Source organism: Panulirus ornatus, chromosome 53, assembly GCF_036320965.1.
Source record: "Panulirus ornatus isolate Po-2019 chromosome 53, ASM3632096v1, whole genome shotgun sequence".
NCBI classification, from domain to species: domain Eukaryota; kingdom Metazoa; phylum Arthropoda; class Malacostraca; order Decapoda; family Palinuridae; genus Panulirus; species Panulirus ornatus.
The window spans coordinates 19,907,708-19,929,609 of record NC_092276.1 but is presented as its reverse complement, the minus strand read 5'-3'; the positions used below and the strand labels follow the sequence as shown (position 1 = coordinate 19,929,609).

The following is a 21,902-nucleotide window of genomic DNA, read 5'->3' as shown; positions in this document are numbered from 1 at the left end:
TTTAAGTAATATACATTTAAACATAAAATGAAAATGCTACCAACCATTAGTCTTAATGATTTCCTCAATAGGTTTTCCTGCCAAAACTTTAAGTTGGAGTGGAGCCACAAATGAAGCTAATGACCATAGCCGAACTGTAGAATCTCGTGAACAAGATGCCAGCAGGAATGGACGAACTGGGTGTATGGATAATCCTGTAATGAAAATTTTTTAATGACCTCAGCAATTATGTGACACACCAAACCGTTTCCATATCTAGACTAAAGATTCTGAGCATTGAGTAACATGGAGAAATTCGAAACAAGTAGTATGTAATAGTCAATCAATGCAGATAGACCTTTTGCTTACCTTCTTGTGTCTTACCATAATCCTAAGAAATATGCATTAAGTGATGGCATGGTGTCCATGAATATGTGAGAGTGCGTAAAGCCTTTCAGGAGACCATTCTGTAGGCTATAAAAAAATGCATACACATGTGTTTAAACTGCCTAGAGAACAAACATACAGTGCTGGCTGATGGATGGGATGTCTATGACCTAAATTACTAAAACCACACAATGTACCTCTGAAAAAAGGGTGTTAAATTGGAATGCTAGGCAAGAAATCTGGTACAGGGGAAAACACTGAGGAGGGTAGTATCAAGGCAGAAAACAGAACTGTTCCTTCCAAACTGGTGACTCCACTGACAGCCAGCTTATATCTCAAGTCAGAGGGAGGATTTTATTTCTAATTCTGAGCCACAAGGCAACTGCACTTGCCATTTATGACTGCCTGAAAGGCTATTAACTCTTACTATCATACTAAATGGGGTACTATAAACAAGATTTTATAGTCTGACTCCAAGATAACGTCTCTCTACTTAAGGTACCAAGCCATCAGAGATGAGTAAGGAAAAATCGAGGGGATACTTGAGATACTAAATGAAAAAATTCAGTCGCAAATTTTAGGTAAAAAGATTGAGCTGACTGATACTATCAGGATGCTCTATGAGGATTTGGAAGTGAATCTTTTTTTTCTTTTACTAAAGGATGCAGATGTTTGTGGGGAGATGGGGAACATAACATTCCGGCTATACAGTAGTACAAAGGATAAGAATGAAAAATACACCACCCTTAGGTTGAGACGAAATTGGAGTACATTGTCTGAGATCATTAAAAGAGCCAGAAAATATCATCTGAAATGGATTAACTGAAAAAGTCTGTGGTGCAGCACAAGTGCAAAACAAAGCAAAGGTGATTTAAGTGGAACAAAAGTCCATTCATTTTGAATTAGACATGCAACAGTAAAGGAAGCCACAAATGAGGCAGTGCAATCACTCAGAAACAGGACTGTCAGGTATGCATATGTAGCATTGAATGAAAAACTAAGGAAAACTGAAGAAAATAAAATTGTTTAGAATAAATATGTGGTGATGAAACTGAAGACTTTAGATGAGATCAAATAAAATGGAAGAAGACATTGTGCAAAAACAGGTGTTAACAACAAGTGGAACAGTCTCCACCTTAAGAAGATTGTTCAACATGAAGTTAGCATATGTAATTACCTATCTGTACTGTATATGGAGGGAATTTAGCACTCGCACTCATGGGGTCTCATCTTTTGAGCATTTTCTATCATCATACACCTTCTTAAATCCATGTATGGTGTCTGCATTACCCATGTCTCCAATTATCTTATTCCATTCATCTACGCTCTTATACTAAAATAGTACTTCTTTACATTTTCTTTAACAAATTTCATGCTTGATTTCATATTATGTCCTCTAGTTGCTCTATCCCTACATCTCTGGAAGAACTGTTCACAGTCGATGTCCTTAGTTTATAATATCAAACTAAAGGTTGTGAACTGGTTATCCCTCACTCTTCTCTCTTCCAAAAAGGATAAAATCTAAAGCATCTAGCCTTTCCCTGTTACTCAGCCCTAATAAATCTATCCTTACCATATTTGCTGCCCTCCTTTGGAACTTCTCTATTAGCGACCAAACTTGAGAAACATACCATAGTTTTGGCCTTATGTAGGCTATAAACAGCTTACTAAGCACTTCCATGTTCATATACTTAAAAGCTATTCTAACATTTGCCAGCAGATAATTTGTCTCCTCAATTCTTCTAATGAGGTACTTTGATGGCAGGTTATGGACAATGTAAATTCCCAGGTCTTTCTAGCACAAAGATTCCTAAAGTTTATTTCCTTTCTAGATGATAATCATCCTTGAGCCTTTTTTCACTTTGTCACATCCACATCACTTTACATATGCCTGGGTTGAATTTCATTAATCATATATCATGCTACCTTTGTAGTCAGTTAAGGTCAACTTATAAGGTGATGAAATCCTCCTTGCATTTCATTTCCCTCATGACCTTCACATTATCTGCAAAGATATTCAGGAAGAAATCTGTACCTTCAGGTAATTCTATTCCTTGCCCGCCTTTCACCCTCCTGCATGTTCAGGCCCCGATCACTCAAAATCATTTTCACTCCATCTTTCCACCTCCAATTTGGTCTCCCACTTCTCCTCGTTCCCTCCACCTCCGACACATATATCCTCTTGGTCAATCTTTCCTCACTCATTCTCTCCATGTGCCCAAACCATTTCAAAACACCCTCTTCTGCTCCCTCAACCACACTCTTTTTACTTCCACAACTCTCTCTTATCCTTGCATTACTTACTTGATCAAACCACCTCACACCACATATTGTCATCAAACATCTCTTTTCCAGCACATCCACCCTCCTGCACACAACTCTATCCATAGCCCACGCCTCGCAACCATACAACAATGTTGGAACCACTATTCCTTCAAATATACCCATTTTTGCTTTCCGAGATAATGTCCTCGACTTCCACACATTCTTCAAGGCTCCTAGGATTTTTGCCCCCTCCCCCACCCTATGATTCACTTCCACTTCCATGGTTCCATCCGCTGCCAGATCCACTCTCAGATATCTAAAACACTTTACTTTCTCCAGTTTTTCTCCATTCAAACTTGCCTCCCAATTGACTTGACCCTCAACCCTACTGTACCTAATAACCTTGCTCTTATTCACATTTACTCTTAACTTTCTTCTTTCACACACTTTACCAAACTCAGTCACCAGCTTCTGCAGTTTCTCACATGAATCAGCCACCAGCGCTGTATCATCAGCGAACAACAACTGACTCACTTCCCAAGCTCTCTCATCCACAACAGACTGCATACTTGCCCCTCTTTCCAAAGCTCTTGCATTCACCTCCCTAACAACCCCATCCATAAACAAATTAAACAACCATGGAGACATCACACACCCCTGCCACAAACCTACATTCACTGAGAACCAATCACTTTCCTCTCTTCCTACACGTACACATGCCCTACATCCTCGATAAAAACTTTTCACTGCTTCTAACAACTTGCCTCCCACACCATATATTCTTAATACCTTCTACAGAGCATCTCTATCAACTCTATCATATGCCTTCTCCAGATCCATAAATGCTACATACAAATCCATTTGCTTTTCTAAGTATTTCTCATATACATTCTTCAAAGCAAACACCTGATCCACACATCCTCTACCACTTATGAAACCACACTGCTCTTCCCCAATCTGATGCTATGTACATGCCTTCACCCTCTCAATCAATACCCTCCCATATAATTTACCAGGAATACTCAACAAACTTATACCTCTGTAATTTGAGCACTCACTCTTATCCCCTTTGCCTTTGTACAATGGCACTATGCACGCATTCCGCCAATCCTCAGGCACCTCACCATGAGTCATACATACATTAAATAACCTTACCAACCAGTCAACAATACAGTCACCCCCTTTTTTAATAAATTCCACTGCAATACCATCCAAACCTGCTGCCTTGCTGGCTTTCATCTTCCGCAAAGCTTTTACTACCTCTTCTCTGTTTACCAAATCATTTTCCCTAACCCTCTCACTTTGCACACCACCTCCACAAAAGCACTCTATATCTGCCACTCTATCATCAAACACATTCAACAAACCTTCAAAATACTCACTCCCTCTCCTTCTCACATCACCACTACTTGTTATCACCTCCCCATTAGCCCCCTTCACTGAAGTTCCCATTTGCTCCCTTGTCTTACACACTTTATTTACCTCCTTCCAGAACATCTTTTTATTCTCCCTAAAATTTAATGATACTCTCTCACCCCAACTCTCATTTGCCCTCTTTTTCACCTCTTGCACTTTTCTCTTGACCTCCTGTCTCTTTCTTTTATACATCTCCCACTCAATTGTATTTTTTCCCTGCAAAAATCGTCCAAATGCCTCTCTCTTCTCTTTCACTAATAATCTTACTTCTTCATCCCACCACTAACTACCATTTCTAATCAACCCACCTCCCACTCTTCTCATGCCTCAAGCATCTTTTGTGCAATCCATCACTGATTCCCTAAATACATCCCATTCCTCCCCCACTCCCCTTACTTCCATTGTTCTCACCTTTTTCCATTCTGTACTCAGTCTCTCCTGGTACTTCCTCACACAAGTCTCCTTCCCAAGCTCACTTACTCTCACCACCCTCTTCACCCCAACATTCACTCTTCTTTTCTGAAAACCCATACAAATCTTCACCTTAGCCTCCACAAGATAATGATCAGACATCCCTCCAGTTGCACCTCTCAGCACATTTACATCCAAAACTCTCTCTTTCGCGCGCCTGTCAATTAACACGTAATCCAATAACACTCTCTGGCCATCTTTCCTACTTACATACGTATACTTATGTATATCTCGCTTTTTAAACCAGGTATTCCCAATCACCAGTCCTTTTTCAGCACATAAATCTACAAGCTCTTCACCATTTCCATTTACAACACTGAACACCCCATGTATACCAATTATTCCCTCAACTGCCACATTACTCACCTTTGCATTCAAATCACCCATCACTATAACCCGGTCTCGTGCATCAAAACCACTAACACACTCATTCAGCTGCTCCCAAAACACTTGCCTCTCATGATCTTTCTTCTCATGCCCAGGTGCATATGCACCAATAATCACCCATCTCTCTCCATCAACTTTCAGTTTTACCCATATTAATCGAGAATTTACTTTCTTACATTCTATCACATACTCCCACAACTCCTTTTTCAGGAGTACTGCTACTCCTTCCCTTGCTCTTGTCCTCTCACTAATCCCTGACTTTACTCCCAAGACATTCCCAAACCACTCTTCCCCTTTGCCCTTGAGGTTCGTTTCACTCAGAGCCAAAACATCCAGGTTCCTTTCCTCAAACATACTACCTATCTCTCCTTTTTTCACATCTTGGTTACATCCACATACATATAGACACCCCAGTCTGAGCCTTCGAGGAGGATGAGCACTCCCCACGTGACTCCTTCTTCTGTTTCCCATTTTAGAAAGTTAAAAATGCAAGGAGGGGAGGATTTCTGGCCCCCCGCTCCCGTCCCCTCTAGTCGCCTTCTACGACACACGAGGAATGCATGAGAAGTATTCTTTCACCCCTATCCCCAGGGATAATATATATATATATACATACATATATATATATATATATATACATATACATACGCACATATACACACATGCACACACACATATATATATACATATGAAAAATGTAAGAAATAATTTAGAAAACTGAAACTTCTAGCTTGAAATGAAATGAAAAATGAATGTCACATAATGGTTCAACCTCTGGCTATGGAAAAGGGAAATGTATAATTTATTTACACAAACGTCAATAGTAGTTTTCATCACTTTAACCACTGTATCATACTGCCTGGTCCACTTCTCTTATCATGAAACAGGAATACTGGCTTATGATGTTTCTCAATTGTCTTCATTACACAAAGTACAACCATATCTTGGATACATGAGGGTAGGTAGTTGGTCATCCGCCATAATAAAGCCTTGACAGACCAAAAATTTATCTGGACCTCAACTTTTCCAGTACAATTATGAAAAACACCTTTTTTGCTTTCCATCTCTATCACTTTGAAAAAAAAAAAAAAAAAATCCCTTTGTTCACATTTCAATGAAAGAATAAGCTTCAATGTCTAAGCTACATTTTTTTTTCCAATTTCACTATTTTCTTGTCAGAGCACCATGTATGAAAAACTATCACTCCAGTAACACAACTATAAACATTTACTTCCCCTTTAAAAAAAAGTTCTGGGGAAGTCTGTCTCGATACACCGCGGGTCACTCTACCACCTGGCGAGGTTTGTGTTGCAATGGTTCTTGATTCACAAAATTCTCACATATATATTTTGTATTATACTTTGTTGCTGTCTCCTGCGTTAGCGAGGTAGCGTAAGGAAACAGATGAAAGAATGGCCCACCCCATCCACATACACATGTATATACATACATGTCCACACACGCACATATACATACCTATACATCTCAATGTATACATATACATACATACACAGACATATACATATATACACATGTGCATAATTCATACTGACAGCACATCGACCCCAGTATACCACATTGTTCCAATTCATTCTATTCCTTGCACACCTTTCACCCTCCTGCATATTCAGGCCCCGATCGCTCAAAATGTTTTTCGCTCCATTTTTCCACCTCCAATTTGGTCTCCCATTTCTCCTCGTTCCCTCCACCTCTGACACATATATCCTCTCTGTCAATCTTTCTTCACTCATTCTCTCCATGTGACCAAACCATTTCAAAAGACCCTTTTCTGCTCTCGACCACACTCTTTTTATTACCACATATCTCTCTTACCCTTTCATTACTTGCTCGATCAAACCACCTCACACCACATATTGTCCTCAAACATCTCATTTTTAACACATCTACCCTCTTCTACACAACTCTATCTATAGCCCATGCCTCGCAACCATATAACATTGCTCGAACCACTATTCCTTCAAACATAGCTATTTTTGCTTTTTGAGACAATGTTCTTGCCTTCCAGACATTTTTCAACGCTCCCACAACTTTTGCCCCCTACCCCACACTGTGACTCACTTCCGTTTCCATGGTTCCATCTGCTGCCAAATCCACTCCAAGATATCTAAAACATTTCACTTCCTCCAGTTTTTCTCCATTCAAACTCACCTCCCAATTGACTTGTCCCTCAACCCTATTGTACCTAATGACCTTGCTCTTACTTACATTTACTCTGAGCTTTCTTCTTTCACACACTTTAGCAAATTCAGTCACCCGAATCAGCCACCAGCACTGTATCATCATTGAACAACAACTGACTCACTTCCCAAGCTCTCTCATCTACAACAGACTGCATACTAGCCCCTCTGATATCTGTCATACTTGTAGGAAAATTTCTGAAAGTGATGTTATAAACATTCTGGGTTTTCAATTTCATATTCACAACCTTCCTTATAATGAACATAGGAGCTCAGCCCCCTCTTTCATCATATGATTCATTTCAGCCCTCATGCTTTTATCTACTCCTAAGTACCTAAAGCACTAATTTCTCCAAGTTCTCTCCATTCAGACTTACACTCAAACCATCTTGTCTCATTCCCCTGCTGCACCTCATTACATTACTTACACTCACACCGACTCTGAAACTTTTCCTTTTACAAAATCTCCAAAACCCAGTCACCAGCTTCTGGAGTTTCTTTCTTGACTCTGCCACCAGATCAAAGTCATTTGCAGAAAGTAACTGATTCACATCCCACACCTTTCGCTACAAGACCCTTTCATTCATCTCCCTTTCTATACCATTCATGAACATACTACACAGCCATATTGAAATGAAACATCCTTGACACACTCTCCTATACCATTCATGAATATATTACACAGCCATGTTGAAATGAAACATCCTTGACACACTCTCCTTCATTATGAACCACTCAACCTTCTCCCTTCTAACTCATACACATGCCTTATTCTCCTAATAAAAACACCCTCTGCATCTAGTAACTGGTTACCCATTTACCTCATATATCAACACCTACAAGCTAACTCTATCAATGTCATCACAGCTTTATCCAGTTCCATAAACTCCCTCATCATCTCCCATATCCTCAGTAATCTTGAATTTGAATCTTCTCTAATCATTATAGCTTCCATAAGTCATTATCTGTGAAAGATTTTGGAGAATCCTGTGTTTTTGCCCTTAATACATCAAAATTTTGTGATGGTGCAGCAGTGGTCTCATCTTCAAGCTCTACTCCTTTGGTTTTCCTCCCTTACTTTACTCTTGTATCTAGCTGCCTCTCAAGCAGATCTATCTCCATACTTGTCAATGGGCAGATCTATCTCCATACTTGTCAATGGATCAACCTCTCTCACTTTCCTTAACAACAACGGTGTCCTCAAGGTTCTGTTCTGTCTCCTTATGCTTTTGCTCCATTTAATCAGTAATTTTCTTTCTTCAACAGACAACAAAATGCACTCATATGCTGACAAGTCAACACTGCATTCCTCCTTTTCCTTCAGATCTGCTCCATCTTCTCTTAACTGACCCGCATTCTTGTCTCAACCTGGTGAAGTTCAATGCCTCCAAAACTCAAATGCAGCCCATTTCTCTCTCAAAAATTCCTCACATCTTCCCAGTCTCTATTGATGGATATGTAATTTCACAACTTAACACAATGAATATACTTAATATCACTGTTACATCTATCTTGGAAACCTTACATCACACAAATAGTTATGTCTAACCCTAAAGGACTGGGAGTCCTTTTCAGATGTATTTTTTTTTCTCTTGAACAGTGTATCAATTCATACAAGGGACTGACCTGTCCTTGTGTGGAGTACTACTCTCACTTTTGGGATGGCTCCAGCTCTACATCCTTCCAAAACAGATTCAAGTCTACAGCAGTCCCACTTATCAACTCTCCTAAGCTAACCTCTCAACTTGACCCACTTGCCCTTGCCACAAAGTTCATTCACTTTTCCTCTTCTCTGGGTATTTCTTTGGTTTTTGCTCCCAAAAGTAGGGTGCTATTGTGTGTCCCTACCATTGATTATAATAATCTATGCCAAGTAAGACTCGGCAGCCATTGGTGGCCACTGATGGGCCATTTTGATAACTGTTTCTTTCCCTTCACCTTGAAGCTTTGGAAAACTCTATCCCCTCATGTCTTACTAAACAAGTATAACCTGGCCTTCTTCCTCTAAAATTTTCAAAATACTTTTTGTCTTCTCTTCTTTCTCCCTTTTACTAACCAAATTTGAATTTCAATTAAGGCCTGGACTTGACAAGGACATCACCCCATCAGCAGAGCCTCCAACATAAGAAAACCAATTCCTCTCTTCCTCTAAGTGTTTCTCACTCAAATATCCTATGCAAATAACAGGTCTAAATAACCTATACCTACCCTGAAGCCATCTTCTTCCTTCCCCAGTCTGATGCTCAGTGCATACCACAACTCCCTTAATCACCAATCTTCCATACGTCTTACCAGGTCCACTTAACAGACTTATACCTCTGAGATTCGAACATTCACTCTTGTTCCCCATGGTTCATAAAAGAGGACTATACATGCATTCTGGTACAGGTACACTACTGAATTTCCAGCAACCGATGGTTTGGCACCTCCTTTAGTCTGGACAAAATTATGTGAGGGTACTTGAAATTACCACGGCCACCAGACTAGTTTACTGGGCAGTCACAGATGGCATTGTGTGTAGGGCACACCTATTTCCATTCTTTACACTGCACTTGTTGGTGGTGATACCACAATTCTATGAGATTCATAGCTTATTTTGCTTAAATCTAACCCTAGCTATGGCTTCTAAAGCATATGAGAGTGTCAGTCGTGGTGTCAAACGTAAGCACCAGTCCAAGATAAAGTAGAACTGTTGAAAAAAATGGACTGTGGTGTTTTGGTGCATAAGCTGTGTGACATCTACTATATTGGTTCATCAACTGTTTATGATATAAAGAAGCAAATGGAGAAAATATCGAAATTCTATGCACACAGCGATTCCAAGAAGCAAATGACGATTAGAGAAACTATGAAAGATGGTAAGAGTACTGAGCATAACTGAGTGATGATGGAATGGTTTCAACAGAATTGGAGTGATGGAGTGGACTTGTCAGGTAGCATGATAATGGACCAGGCTAAGTTGTTCCATCAAGAACTTAAATTACAACATGAGCATGACTATAGTGAAGGATGGCTTCAAAGATTCAAAAAGCCTCATGGAATCTCATTGAATAAAGTGTGTGGAGAAAAGCAGTCTACAAATGACGAAGGAGCTGCCGAGTATGGGGATGAATTTACAAAACTTGTAGCTGACGAGCACCTCAGTCCTGAGCAGGTGTATAATGCAGACAAAACTGCATTATTCTGGTGATGCACACCTAGGAAAACACTAACAACAGAAGACGAAGAAGACCCCACAGGATTCAAGCTATCTAAGAACAGACTTACCATCTTAGGTGCTCAAACATCTAATATATGTTTAATTCAAATTTCTAGCAATCCATGGTATACTTTAGACACATGGGAGATGTATAATTAGTGGGTTAGAGGTGTGCTGATGAAAAATTATTGTGTGACCACGATTGGTCTGACAAGATGGTTAATCCAGCAAGGCTTTGGAACTAAGAATGCCGGAAAATCGGTGGTGTACCTGTAGTACTTTAGCACTTTACCCTAAGCCATACAATGCTGAATAGCCTGTCAATAATAATCAATACACCTATAGAAGAAGGAGTCACGCGGGGAGTGCTCATCCTCCTCGAAGGCTCAGACTGGGGTGTCTAAATGTGTGTGGAGGTAACCAAGATGTGAAAAAAGGAGAGATAGGTAGTATGTTTGAGGAAAGGAACCTGGATGTTTTGGCTCTGAGTGAAACGAACCTCAAGGGCAAAGGGGAAGAGTGGTTTGGGAATGTCTTGGGAGTAAAGTCAGGGGTTAGTGAGAGGACAAGAGCAAGGGAAGGAGTAGCAGTACTCCTGAAACAGGAGTTGTGGGAGTATGTGATAGAATGTAAGAAAGTAAATTCTCGATTAATATGAGTAAAACTGAAAGTTGATGGAGAGAGATGGGTGATTATTGGTGCATATGCACCTGGGCATGAGGAGAAAGATCATGAGAGGCAAGTGCTTTGGGAGCAGCTGAATGAGTGTGTTAGTGGTTTTGATGCACGAGACCAGGTTATAGTGATGGGTGATTTGAATGCAAAGGTGAGTAATGTGGCAGTTGAGGGAATAATTGGTATAAATGGGGTGTTCAGTGTTGTAAATGGAAATGGTGAAGAGCTTGTAGATTTATGTGCTGAAAAAGGACTGGTGATTGGGAATACCTGGTTTAAAAAGCGAGATATACATAAGTATATGTATGTAAGTAGAAGAAATGGCCAGAGAGCGTTATTGGATTACGTGTTAATTGACAGGCGTGCGAAAGAGAGACTTTTGGATGTTAATGTGCTGAGGTGCAACTGGAGGGATGTCTGATCATTATCTTGTGGAGGCTAAGGTGAAGATTTGTATGGGTTTTCAGAAAAGAAGAGAGAATGTTGGGGTGAAGAGGGTGGTGAGAGTAAGTGAGCTTGGGAAGGAGACTTGTGTGAGGAAGTACCAGGAGAGACTGAGTACAGAATGGAGAAAGGTGAGAACAATGGAAGTAAGGGGAGTGGGGGAGGAATGGGATGTATTTAGGGAATCAGTGACGGATTGCGCAAAAGATGCTTGTGGCATGAGAAGAGTGGGAGGTGGGTTGATTAGAAAGGGTAGTGAGTGGTGGGATGAAGAAGTAAGATTATTAGTGAAAGAGAAGAGAGAGGCATTTGGACGATTTTTGCAGGGAAAAAATGCAATTGAGTGGGAGATGTATAAAAGAAAGAGGCAGGAGGTCAAGAGAAAGGTGCAAGAGGTGAAAAAGAGGGCAAATGAGAGTTGGGGTGAGAGAGTACCATTAAATTTTAGGGAGAATAAAAAGATGTTCTGGAAGGAGGTAAATAAAGTGCGTAAGACAAGGGAGCAAATGGGAACTTCAGTGAAGGGCGCAAATGGGGAGGTGATAACAAGTAGTGGTGATGTGAGAAGGAGATGGAGTGAGTATTTTGAAGGTTTGTTGAATGTGTTTGATGACAGAGTGGCAGATATAGGGTGGTTTGGTCGAGGTGGTGTGCAAAGAGAGAGGGTTAGGGAAAATGATTTGGTAAACAGAGAAGAGGTAGTAAAAGCTTTGCAGAAGATGAAAGCCGGCAAGGCAGCAGGTTTGGATGGTATTGCAGTGGAATTTATTAAAAAAGGGGGTGACTGTATTATTGACTGGTTGGTAAGGTTATTTAATGTATGTATGACTCATGGTGAGGTGCCTGAGGATTGGCGGAATGCGTGCATAGTGCCATTGTACAAAGGCAAAGGGGATAAGAGTGAGTGCTCAAATTACAGAGGTATAAGTTTGTTGAGTATTCCTGGTAAATTATATGGGAGGGTATTGATTGAGAGGGTGAAGGCATGTACATAGCATCAGATTGGGGAAGAACAGTGTGGTTTCAGAAGTGGTAGAGGATGTGTGGATCAGGTGTTTGCTTTGAAGAATGTATGTGAGAAATACTTAGAAAAGCAAATGGATTTGTATGTAGCATTTATGGATCTGGAGAAGGCATATGATAGAGTTGATAGAGATGCTCTGTGGAAGGTATTAAGAATATATGGTGTGGGAGGCAAGTTGTTAGAAGCAGTGAAAAGTTTTTATCGAGGATGTAAGGCATGTGTACGTGTAGGAAGAGAGGAAAGTGATTGGTTCTCAGTGAATGTAGGTTTGCGGCAGGGGTGTGTGATGTCTCCATGGTTGTTTAATTTGTTTATGGATGGGGTTGTTAGGGAGGTGAATGCAAGAGTTTTGGAAAGAGGGGCAAGTATGAAGTCTGTTGTGGATGAGAGAGCTTGGGAAGTGAGTCAGTTGTTCGCTGATGATACAGCGCTGGTGGCTGATTCATGTGAGAAACTGCAGAAGCTGGTGACTGAGTTTGGTAAAGTGTGTGAAAGAAGAAAGTTAAGAGTAAATGTGAATAAAAGCAAGGTAATTAGGTACAGTAGGTTTGAGGGTCAAGTCAATTGGGAGGTAAGTTTGAATGGAGAAAAACTGGAGGAAGTAAAGTGTTTTAGATATCTGGGAGTGGATCTGGCAGCGGATGGAACCATGGAAGCGGAAGTGGATCATAGGGTGGGGGAGGGGGCGAAAATTCTGGGAGCCTTGAAGAATGTGTGGAAGTTGAGAACATTATCTCGGAAAGCAAAAATGGGTATGTTTGAAGGGATAGTGGTTCCAACAATGTTGTATGGTTGTGAGGCGTGGGCTATGGATAGAATTGTGCGCAGGAGGATGGATGTGCTGGAAATGAGATGTTTGAGGACAATGTGTGGTGTGAGGTGGTTTGATCGAGTAAGTAATGTAAGGGTAAGAGAGATGTGTGGAAATAAAAAGAGTGCGGTTGAGAGAGCAGAAGAGGGTGTTTTGAAATGGTTTGGGCACATGGAGAGAATGAGTGAGGAAAGATTGACCAAGAGGATATATGTGTCGGAGGTGGAGGGAACGAGGAGAAGTGGGAGACCAAATTGGAGGTGGAAAGATGGAGTGAAAAAGATTTTGTGCGATCGGGGCCTGAACATGCTGGAGGGTGAAAGGAGGGCAAGGAATAGAGTGAATTGGATCGATGTGGTATACCAGGGTTGATGTGCTGTCAGTGGATTGAATCAGGGCATGTGAAGCGTCTGGAGTAAACCATGGAAAGCGGTGTAGGTATGTATATTTGCGTGTGTGGACGTATGTATATACATGTGTATGGGGGTGGGTTAGGCCATTTCTTTCGTCTGTTTCCTTGCGCTACCTCGCAAATGCGGAAGACAGCGACAAAGCAAAAAAAAAAAAAAAAAACCCTATAGTGTATATCCATTTGAAAATATTCAAATTTCTCAGTGAAAGGGTTATAGTACTGAACTTAAAAGGTGTTAGCATGTTAAGTAAAGACAGTTTTATATTTCATGAAGTGGTGAAGGAGGCAATTATGGAGCATTTGATTATATGTAAGCTTGGTAACATTCCATAAACATCAGCTCTATGGTCATGAACAATGACTTGATAACTCACCATAAACATCAGCTCCATGGTCAAGAACAACATCAAGGCAGGTAGCATGTCGAGAATCCCACACTCTCATAGTACGGTCCCAAGAACCAGAGATGAGCAGGAAGGGAACTTCTGGGCACCAAGCTAAACCCCGTACATTGTCAGAGTGACCAACTAGGATTGTTAAACACTGAGCTTTGGAGTATGACCATATTCTTACTGAAGAATCATCACTGCCACTACACAAGATGTCATCATACACTGGGTTCCATTTAATGCGAAAAACTTTTTTCAGATGAGCTGAAAGGAAAAAAATTGCTCTTAAGTTTTATGACAAAATATACTGTGAAGCTACTTTTGAAGTATCTCATGATTTTTTGGAAGATTCATATATGCTGAAGATGTGAAATCATTTTCCTAATTTGAGAAAAATTCCAAAATCTTATTTCAAAAGACCTACTCCAGAAAACTGGTATCTAAATCTTTAAGCACTGTTTCTATATTTGCACAGCTTCTGAAAGCATGGACTAGCTGTACATGCTCAGGTCGATAATGCCTACCCTCACATAATGGTAAGGTATGCTGTATAAGGGTCTAGGGATGCATTATATCATAAGCGATGCCTTAAGTCATAAGCAAAATAAAAAATCCTAAATAGTCAGTTATTTATGTAACATAATGCCTTACCTGCAGGTGCTCTAGCCATACTTGTACCAGCTGCCTTTCCCCACCACCATTTACACTGGAAGGCACACTTTATCATTATGTAGTGTCACAAGCAGCTATATTCAGCACCAGGAAAGTATCCTACTATCTCAATTAAACATGTAACAAGATGGGAAAAGTTACAGCATGATCACTACACCCCATGCCAATTAGTGGTTATTAAGAGATAATTTAGTTGGCACAAACTATGGTGATTATGAATAGGCAAATGTTGAACTGTTAGATCTAGGAAAAGCTCATTGCATATCAGATATCCACTGGTAGTTGCAGGGAAAAGACGAAGATGGAAGAGTCAGCAAAAGTCAACAAATTTATGATAAGCTGGGTGTATGGTGCACCAAATTTAAATGTCTGCACAGCAACAAGTATGGATAACTCATCAATTTTTTCCATTTTCTCAGATTTCCTTGATATATTCTATCAATCAAGATTAAAATATTTTTTCAATTTCTCAATAACTCTCAGTCCTGGGAACCCTTTTAGATTTTCAGAGCTCAGTCTAATAAGAGTTAAAGGCTACTTAAGACATTCTATGGCTTCTGAAAGGTATGTTACCTCTAAGATCATGAGCATTAAGAGCCCTTAAATCATCAAAGATGGCCATAAATATCTTGTGGTCAGCAACTTACAGGTCATGTAGATACAGATTTCCCCTCTTTTCTGACACTACTTTACCTTGACTTTAATTCAATCTGCTACCATGATTCAGACTCTTCTTAGGACAATGATGTGTACCAGAAGTTCATCCCACTGAATTTATTAAGATGTCTCACCTTTAAACATAAAATCATTCTAATACACTGAATCAGAATTCATTTTCTTAGCTGCTTCTGAAATTCCTGCAGCCCTAATCAATTCTCTCACTGCAACTATTCAGCTCATGTACACTCTAACTTTTCTCCTTTTATCTTCAACAATACTGTACTACTACTTACAAAAAAAGACAATTTCCTTTCATGTACCTTATGGATGGATATGATTTTGGTCAGGGAAGTACATACATTATTATGATTGTTACTGTTTGGTGTGCTGTAGGACATGTTAGTACTCTTTCCTCCTTTACTTCAGAGCACCTAATTGGTGAGGCTATAAAAGTCAACATTCAGCATTACAATGCCATGGCATGTGACAAGTTTATCCCAGATCTTCAAAAGGTGCCAAGAATGAGTATCCAATCCATGGTTCAACTATTCCTGTTCTAAGGCCATTCAGGCAAAGGAGCAGGCATATCGGGCTTGGAAAAACTCTCCTTCCCCTGGATTTCATTCAACTTTTTTTAACTAACAGTAATCGCTGCATGCATGTTATCTGTGAGGCAAAGCATTCCTTTACTCAAAGGAAGTGCCATAACCTCTCCTTATCATCCACTGATAGGTCTTTCTGGTCTTTAGCTGAGGGCATCACTAACAACTTCTGTCACTCTACCTTCCCTTCACTTTTCCGCTTTGACAGTACTATAGATGATTCTCCCATACACAAGGCAACTCTGGTTCCCATTTCTCCTCTAACTTCACCTTGAATGGCTCTAACTTTTCTTCACCCTCTGATGCTCCTCTTACTAATCCTATGCTCCTTCTGTAATCTCTTTTCAGACTGTCTAAAAGTGCTTCTTTCTTTGGACACAAGCAAGGCTTATGGTTCTGAAGGCATCCATCCCCATGAACTGAAAGTGTGTGCCTATGAACTTGCACCTGTGCTTGTGAGTCTGTTCCATTTCTGTTTAAAAACCAAAACTTTTCCGCCTTGGAAGCATGCATCAATATATCCCATACTTAAAAAGTATGTTCATACCCCCTCTAACTATCATCCTACTGCTTTGACACCTACCATTTCCAAAGTCTCTGAATCACTCCTCAATCCCAAAATCCTTAAACACCTCGAATATCTCAGTCTTCTCTCTGATCACCAGTATGGCTTCTGTAAGGCATGATCTATTGGTGATATTCTTTCCTATCATGTGTAGTTGCCCCTGACATATCTAAGACTTGTGACAGGGTGTGTCATCAGGGTCTCATCTCTAACCTCCCATCTTTTGGCTTTCGTCCCTCACTTTGCTGCTTCATATCTAACTTCCTCTCTGGCTGATCGATCTCTGTGGTTGTTGATGGATCAGCCTCCCCTCTTTTCTCTATCAACAGCAGTGTCCCTCAAGGTTCTGTCCTTCCTCTACACTTTTTCTCCTTTTTTCAACAACTTCCTCTCCTCCACAAACAATCCAATGCACTCATACGATGACGGCTCAACACTGCATTCATCCATATCCTTCAGTTCTGCTCCTCCTTCTCTCACTCAATCTTATCCTGTCTTGACACAGCTTCCTCAATCAACCCAGGCTTGGACAGGATATCTCAGTGTGGTACACAAAATCTTGTTAAGTCTAATGCCTCCAAAACCCAGTTTCTACCTATCTCTCAATTGAAAACTCCTCACAACTCTCATCTCCCCTTTGACGGTTCTGTAATTCCACCTCTTGAATCAATGAACATACTTGGTATTCCTGTAACATCCACTCTTTCTTGGAAACCCCATAATACAAGAATAGCTAACTCTGCATCCAAGAAACTGGGTGTCCTGTTTAGATGTCGAAACCTCTTCTAAGCAGTTGCTCCATTTATACAAGAGATTGATTTGTCCTTGTATGGAGTACTGCTCTCACATTTGGCGTGGTCCTAGCTCTGCATCCTTATTTGACAGAGGTGAGTCGAAAGCAGTTCGACTTATATACTGTCCAAGGCTAACTTCCAAATCTGACTCACTTGCCCTATGCCACAATGTTGGTTCACTTTCCCTCTTCTATAGGTATTCTTTGGTTTTTGCTCCCAAGAGCTGGCAGCTTGTGTGCCCCCACCACTAGCTTGACCACATAGTACTCAGCAAGCTGCTGTGTTACATGATTATTGTGTGGCCATCAGCAACTCATGGGTGGGCTGTTTTAACAACTGCTTCTTTTCCTACATGTTGAAGCTTTGGAACTCTACCTTCTTATGTCTTTCCCATAAGTATGACCTGGCACATTTCCAAAGGCATATTTTTCATTTTCTCCAAAATTCATAAATATTTTTCCTTGTCTTTTCTTCTTCCATTTCATAATTCTCTCTATATTTCAATTAAGGCCCTGACTTGATGTGGACTTTTATCCGTGACTGGAGCCTTCAACGTAAAAAAAAAAAACTACTGTGAGGTTACCTTATGATGGAGTACTGTAATCCCACAAACAACAAATCTCTCATTGGCTCCCTCAGGATATAGGTTTCCAGAGCAAAGGCTTCTCTCACACAGAACCAATGACCCAGCCTGCTCCTCAAACTTAACAATACCTGATTTCTGGCTGTGGGGTTAATCAAATCTAAAGTTAAAGTCTATGCAAACAACCTATAAACTGTGCATGAACTCAAAAACAATATTAACCGGGAGATTCAGGCACAACCAATGGACATGTTTCAATGAGATAAGGGCAACTTCCTTGTCAGGGTACAAGCAGTCACAGAACAAGATGGTTGCTGGATTGAACATTAAATGAAATACCCATAGCTATACACACTAGTAAGTTAATTCTATAAAAAAAAATCAATCTAATGACTGATAGTGTGCCATGTAATCATCTAGTTAGTTGTACATGTCACAATAAATAGTTTTGTTCTCTTCCATCATATCTTTAGCGATTCTTCAAGAAATTGTGGTTGTCGTTTTCATTGGACCATCTTGTATAATTTTTTTTTTTTTTTTTTTATACTTTGTCGCTGTCTCCCGCATTTGCGAGGTAGCGCAAGGAAACAGACGAAAGAAATGGCCCAACCCCCCCCATACACATGTATATCCATACGTCCACACACGCAAATATACATACCTACACAGCTTTCCATGGTTTACCCCAGACGCTTCACATGCCTTGATTCAATCCACTGACAGCACGTCAACCCCGGTATACCACATCGCTCCAATTCACTCTATTCCTTGCCCTCCTTTCACCCTCCTGCATGTTCAGGCCCCGATCACACAAAATCTTTTTCACTCCATCTTTCCACCTCCAATTTGGTCTCTCTCTTCTCCTTGCTCCCTCCACCTCCGACACATATATCCTCATGGTCAATCTTTCCTCACTCATCCTCTCCATGTGCCCAAACCACTTCAAAACACCCTCTTCTGCTCTCTCAACCACGCTCTTTTTATTTCCACACATCTCTCTTACCCTTACGTTACTCACTCGATCAAACCACCTCACACCACACATTGTCCTCAAACATCTCATTTCCAGCACATCCATCCTCCTGCGCACAACTCTATCCATAGCCCACGCCTCGCAACCATACAACATTGTTGGAACCACTATTCCTTCAAACATACCCATTTTTGCTTTCCGAGATAATGTTCTCGACTTCCACACATTCTTCAAGGCCCCCAGAATTTTCGCCCCCTCCCCCACCCTATGATCCACTTCCGCTTCCATGGTTCCATCCGCTGCCAGATCCACTCCCACATATCTAAAACACTTCGCTTCCTCCAGTTTTTCTCCATTCAAACTCACCTCCCAATTGACTTGACCCTCAACCCTACTGTACCTAATAACCTTGCTCTTATTCACATTTACTCTTAACTTTCTTCTTCCACACACTTTACCAAACTCAGTCACCAGCTTCTGCAGTTTCTCACATGAATCAGCCACCAGCGCTGTATCATCAGCGAACAACAACTGACTCACTTCCCAAGCTCTCTCATCCCCAACAGACTTCATACTTGCCCCTCTTTCCAAAACTCTTGCATTTACCTCCCTAACAACCCCATCCATAAACAAATTAAACAACCATGGAGACATCACACACCCCTGCCGCAAACCTACATTCACTGAGAACCAATCACTTTCCTCTCTTCCTACACGTACACATGCCTTACATCCTCGATAAAAACTTTTCACTGCTTCTAACAACTTTCCTCCCACACCATATATTCTTAATACCTTCCACAGAGCATCTCTATCAACTCTATCATATGCCTTCTCCAGATCCATAAATGCTACATACAAATCCATTTGCTTTTCTAAGTATTTCTCACATACATTCTTCAAAGCAAACACCTGATCCACACATCCTCTACCACTTATGAAACCACACTGCTCTTCCCCAATCTGATGCTCTGTACATGCCTTCACCCTCTCAATCAATACCCTCCCATATAATTTACCAGGAATACTCAACAAACTTATACCTCTGTAATTTGAGCACTCACTCTTATCCCCTTTGCCTTTGTACAATGGCACTATGCACGCATTCCGCCAATCCTCAGGCACCTCACCATGAGTCATACATACATTAAATAACCTTACCAACCAGTCAACAATACAGTCACCCCCTTTTTTAATAAATTCCACTGCAATACCATCCAAACCTGCTGCCTTGCCGGCTTTCATCTTCCGCAAAGCTTTTACTACCTCTTCTCTGTTTACCAAATCATTTTCCCTAACCCTCTCACTTTGCACACCACCTCGACCAAAACACCCTATATCTGCCACTCTATCATCAAACACATTCAACAAACCTTCAAAATACTCACTCCATCTCCTTCTCACATCACCACTACTTGTTATCACCTCCCCATTTGCGCCCTTCACTGAAGTTCCCATTTGCTCCCTTGTCTTACGCACTTTATTTACCTCCTTCCAGAACATCTTTTTATTCTCCCTAAAATTTAATGATACTCTCTCACCCCAACTCTCATTTGCCCTTTTTTTCACCTCTTGCACCTTTCTCTTGACCTCCTGTCTCTTTCTTTTATACATCTCCCACTCAATTGCATTTTTTCCCTGCAAAAATCGTCCAAATGCCTCTCTCTTCTCTTTCACTAATACTCTTACTTCTTCATCCCACCACTCACTACCCTTTCTAATCAACCCACCTCCCACTCTTCTCATGCCACAAGCATCTTTTGCGCAATCCATCACTGATTCCCTAAATACATCCCATTCCTCCCCCACTCCCCTTGCTTCCATTGTTCTCACCTTTTTCCATTCTGTACTCAGTCTCTCCTGGTACTTCCTCACACAAGTCTCCTTCTCAAGCTCACTTACTCTCACCACCCTCTTCACCCCAACATTCACTCTTCTTTTCTGAAAACCCATACAAATCTTCACCTTAGCCTCCACAAGATAATGATCAGACATCCCTCCAGTTGCACCTCTCAGCACATTAACATCCAAAAGTCTCTCTTTCGCATGCCTGTCAATTAACACGTAATCCAATAACGCTCTCTGGCCATCTCTCCTACTTACATAAGTATACTTATGTATATCTCGCTTTTTAAACCAGGTATTCCCAATCATCAGTCCTTTTTCAGCACATAAATCTACAAGCTCTTCACCATTTCCATTTACAACACTGAACACCCCATGTATACCAATTATTCCCTCAACTGCCACATTACTCACCTTTGCATTCAAATCACCCATCACTATAACCCGGTCTCGTGCATCAAAACCACTAACACACTCATTCAGCTGCTCCCAAAACACTTGCCTCTCTTGATCTTTCTTCTCATGCCCAGGTGCATATGCACCAATAATCTCCCACCTCTCTCCATCAACTTTCAGTTTTACCCATATTAATCGAGAATTTACTTTCTTACACTCTATCACATACTCCCACAACTCCTGTTTCAGGAGTATTGCTACTCCTTCCCTTGCTCTTGTCCTCTCACTAACCCCTGACTTTACTCCCAAGACATTCCCAAACCACTCTTCCCCTTTACCCTTGAGCTTCGTTTCACTCAGAGCCAAAACATCCAGGTTCCTTTCCTCAAACATACTACCTATCTCTCCTTTTTCACATCTTGGTTACATCCACACACATTTAGGCACCCCACTCTGAGCCTTCGAGGAGGATGAGCACTCCCCGCGTGACTCCTTCTTCTGTTTCCCATTTTAGAAAGTTAATACAAGGAGGGGAGGATTTCTGGTATATAACTTCCTGAAAAATCCATCATCTGTCACATATTCCACGTGAAAATATTACCTTTAAAAAACACATGATCAACCTACCTTTAAGAACTTTCATCCATGTGCCTTTTCAGTGATTTCTTCACATGATATATCTTCTCTTCATTCTATTACATATCTGCACTCCAACCATATTGTTCTACATAAGTTGTCTATCATTACTCCTATTG

At 40.7% G+C, this 21,902-nt stretch overlaps 1 protein-coding gene across 1 annotated transcript in view; it reads right to left on the bottom strand.

Annotated features, from left to right (window-relative positions):
* Positions 1-21,902, bottom strand: part of LOC139765298 (WD repeat-containing protein 17-like) — a 446,388-nt gene that overhangs the window by 224,118 nt on the left and 200,368 nt on the right. Inside the window, exons 12-13 of the mRNA XM_071692684.1 lie at positions 14,043-14,321; positions 45-194 (exon numbers count right to left, since the gene is read on the bottom strand). Of these exons, the coding sequence (XP_071548785.1) occupies positions 45-194; positions 14,043-14,321 (429 nt within the window). The remainder of the gene's footprint in view (positions 1-44; positions 195-14,042; positions 14,322-21,902) is intronic.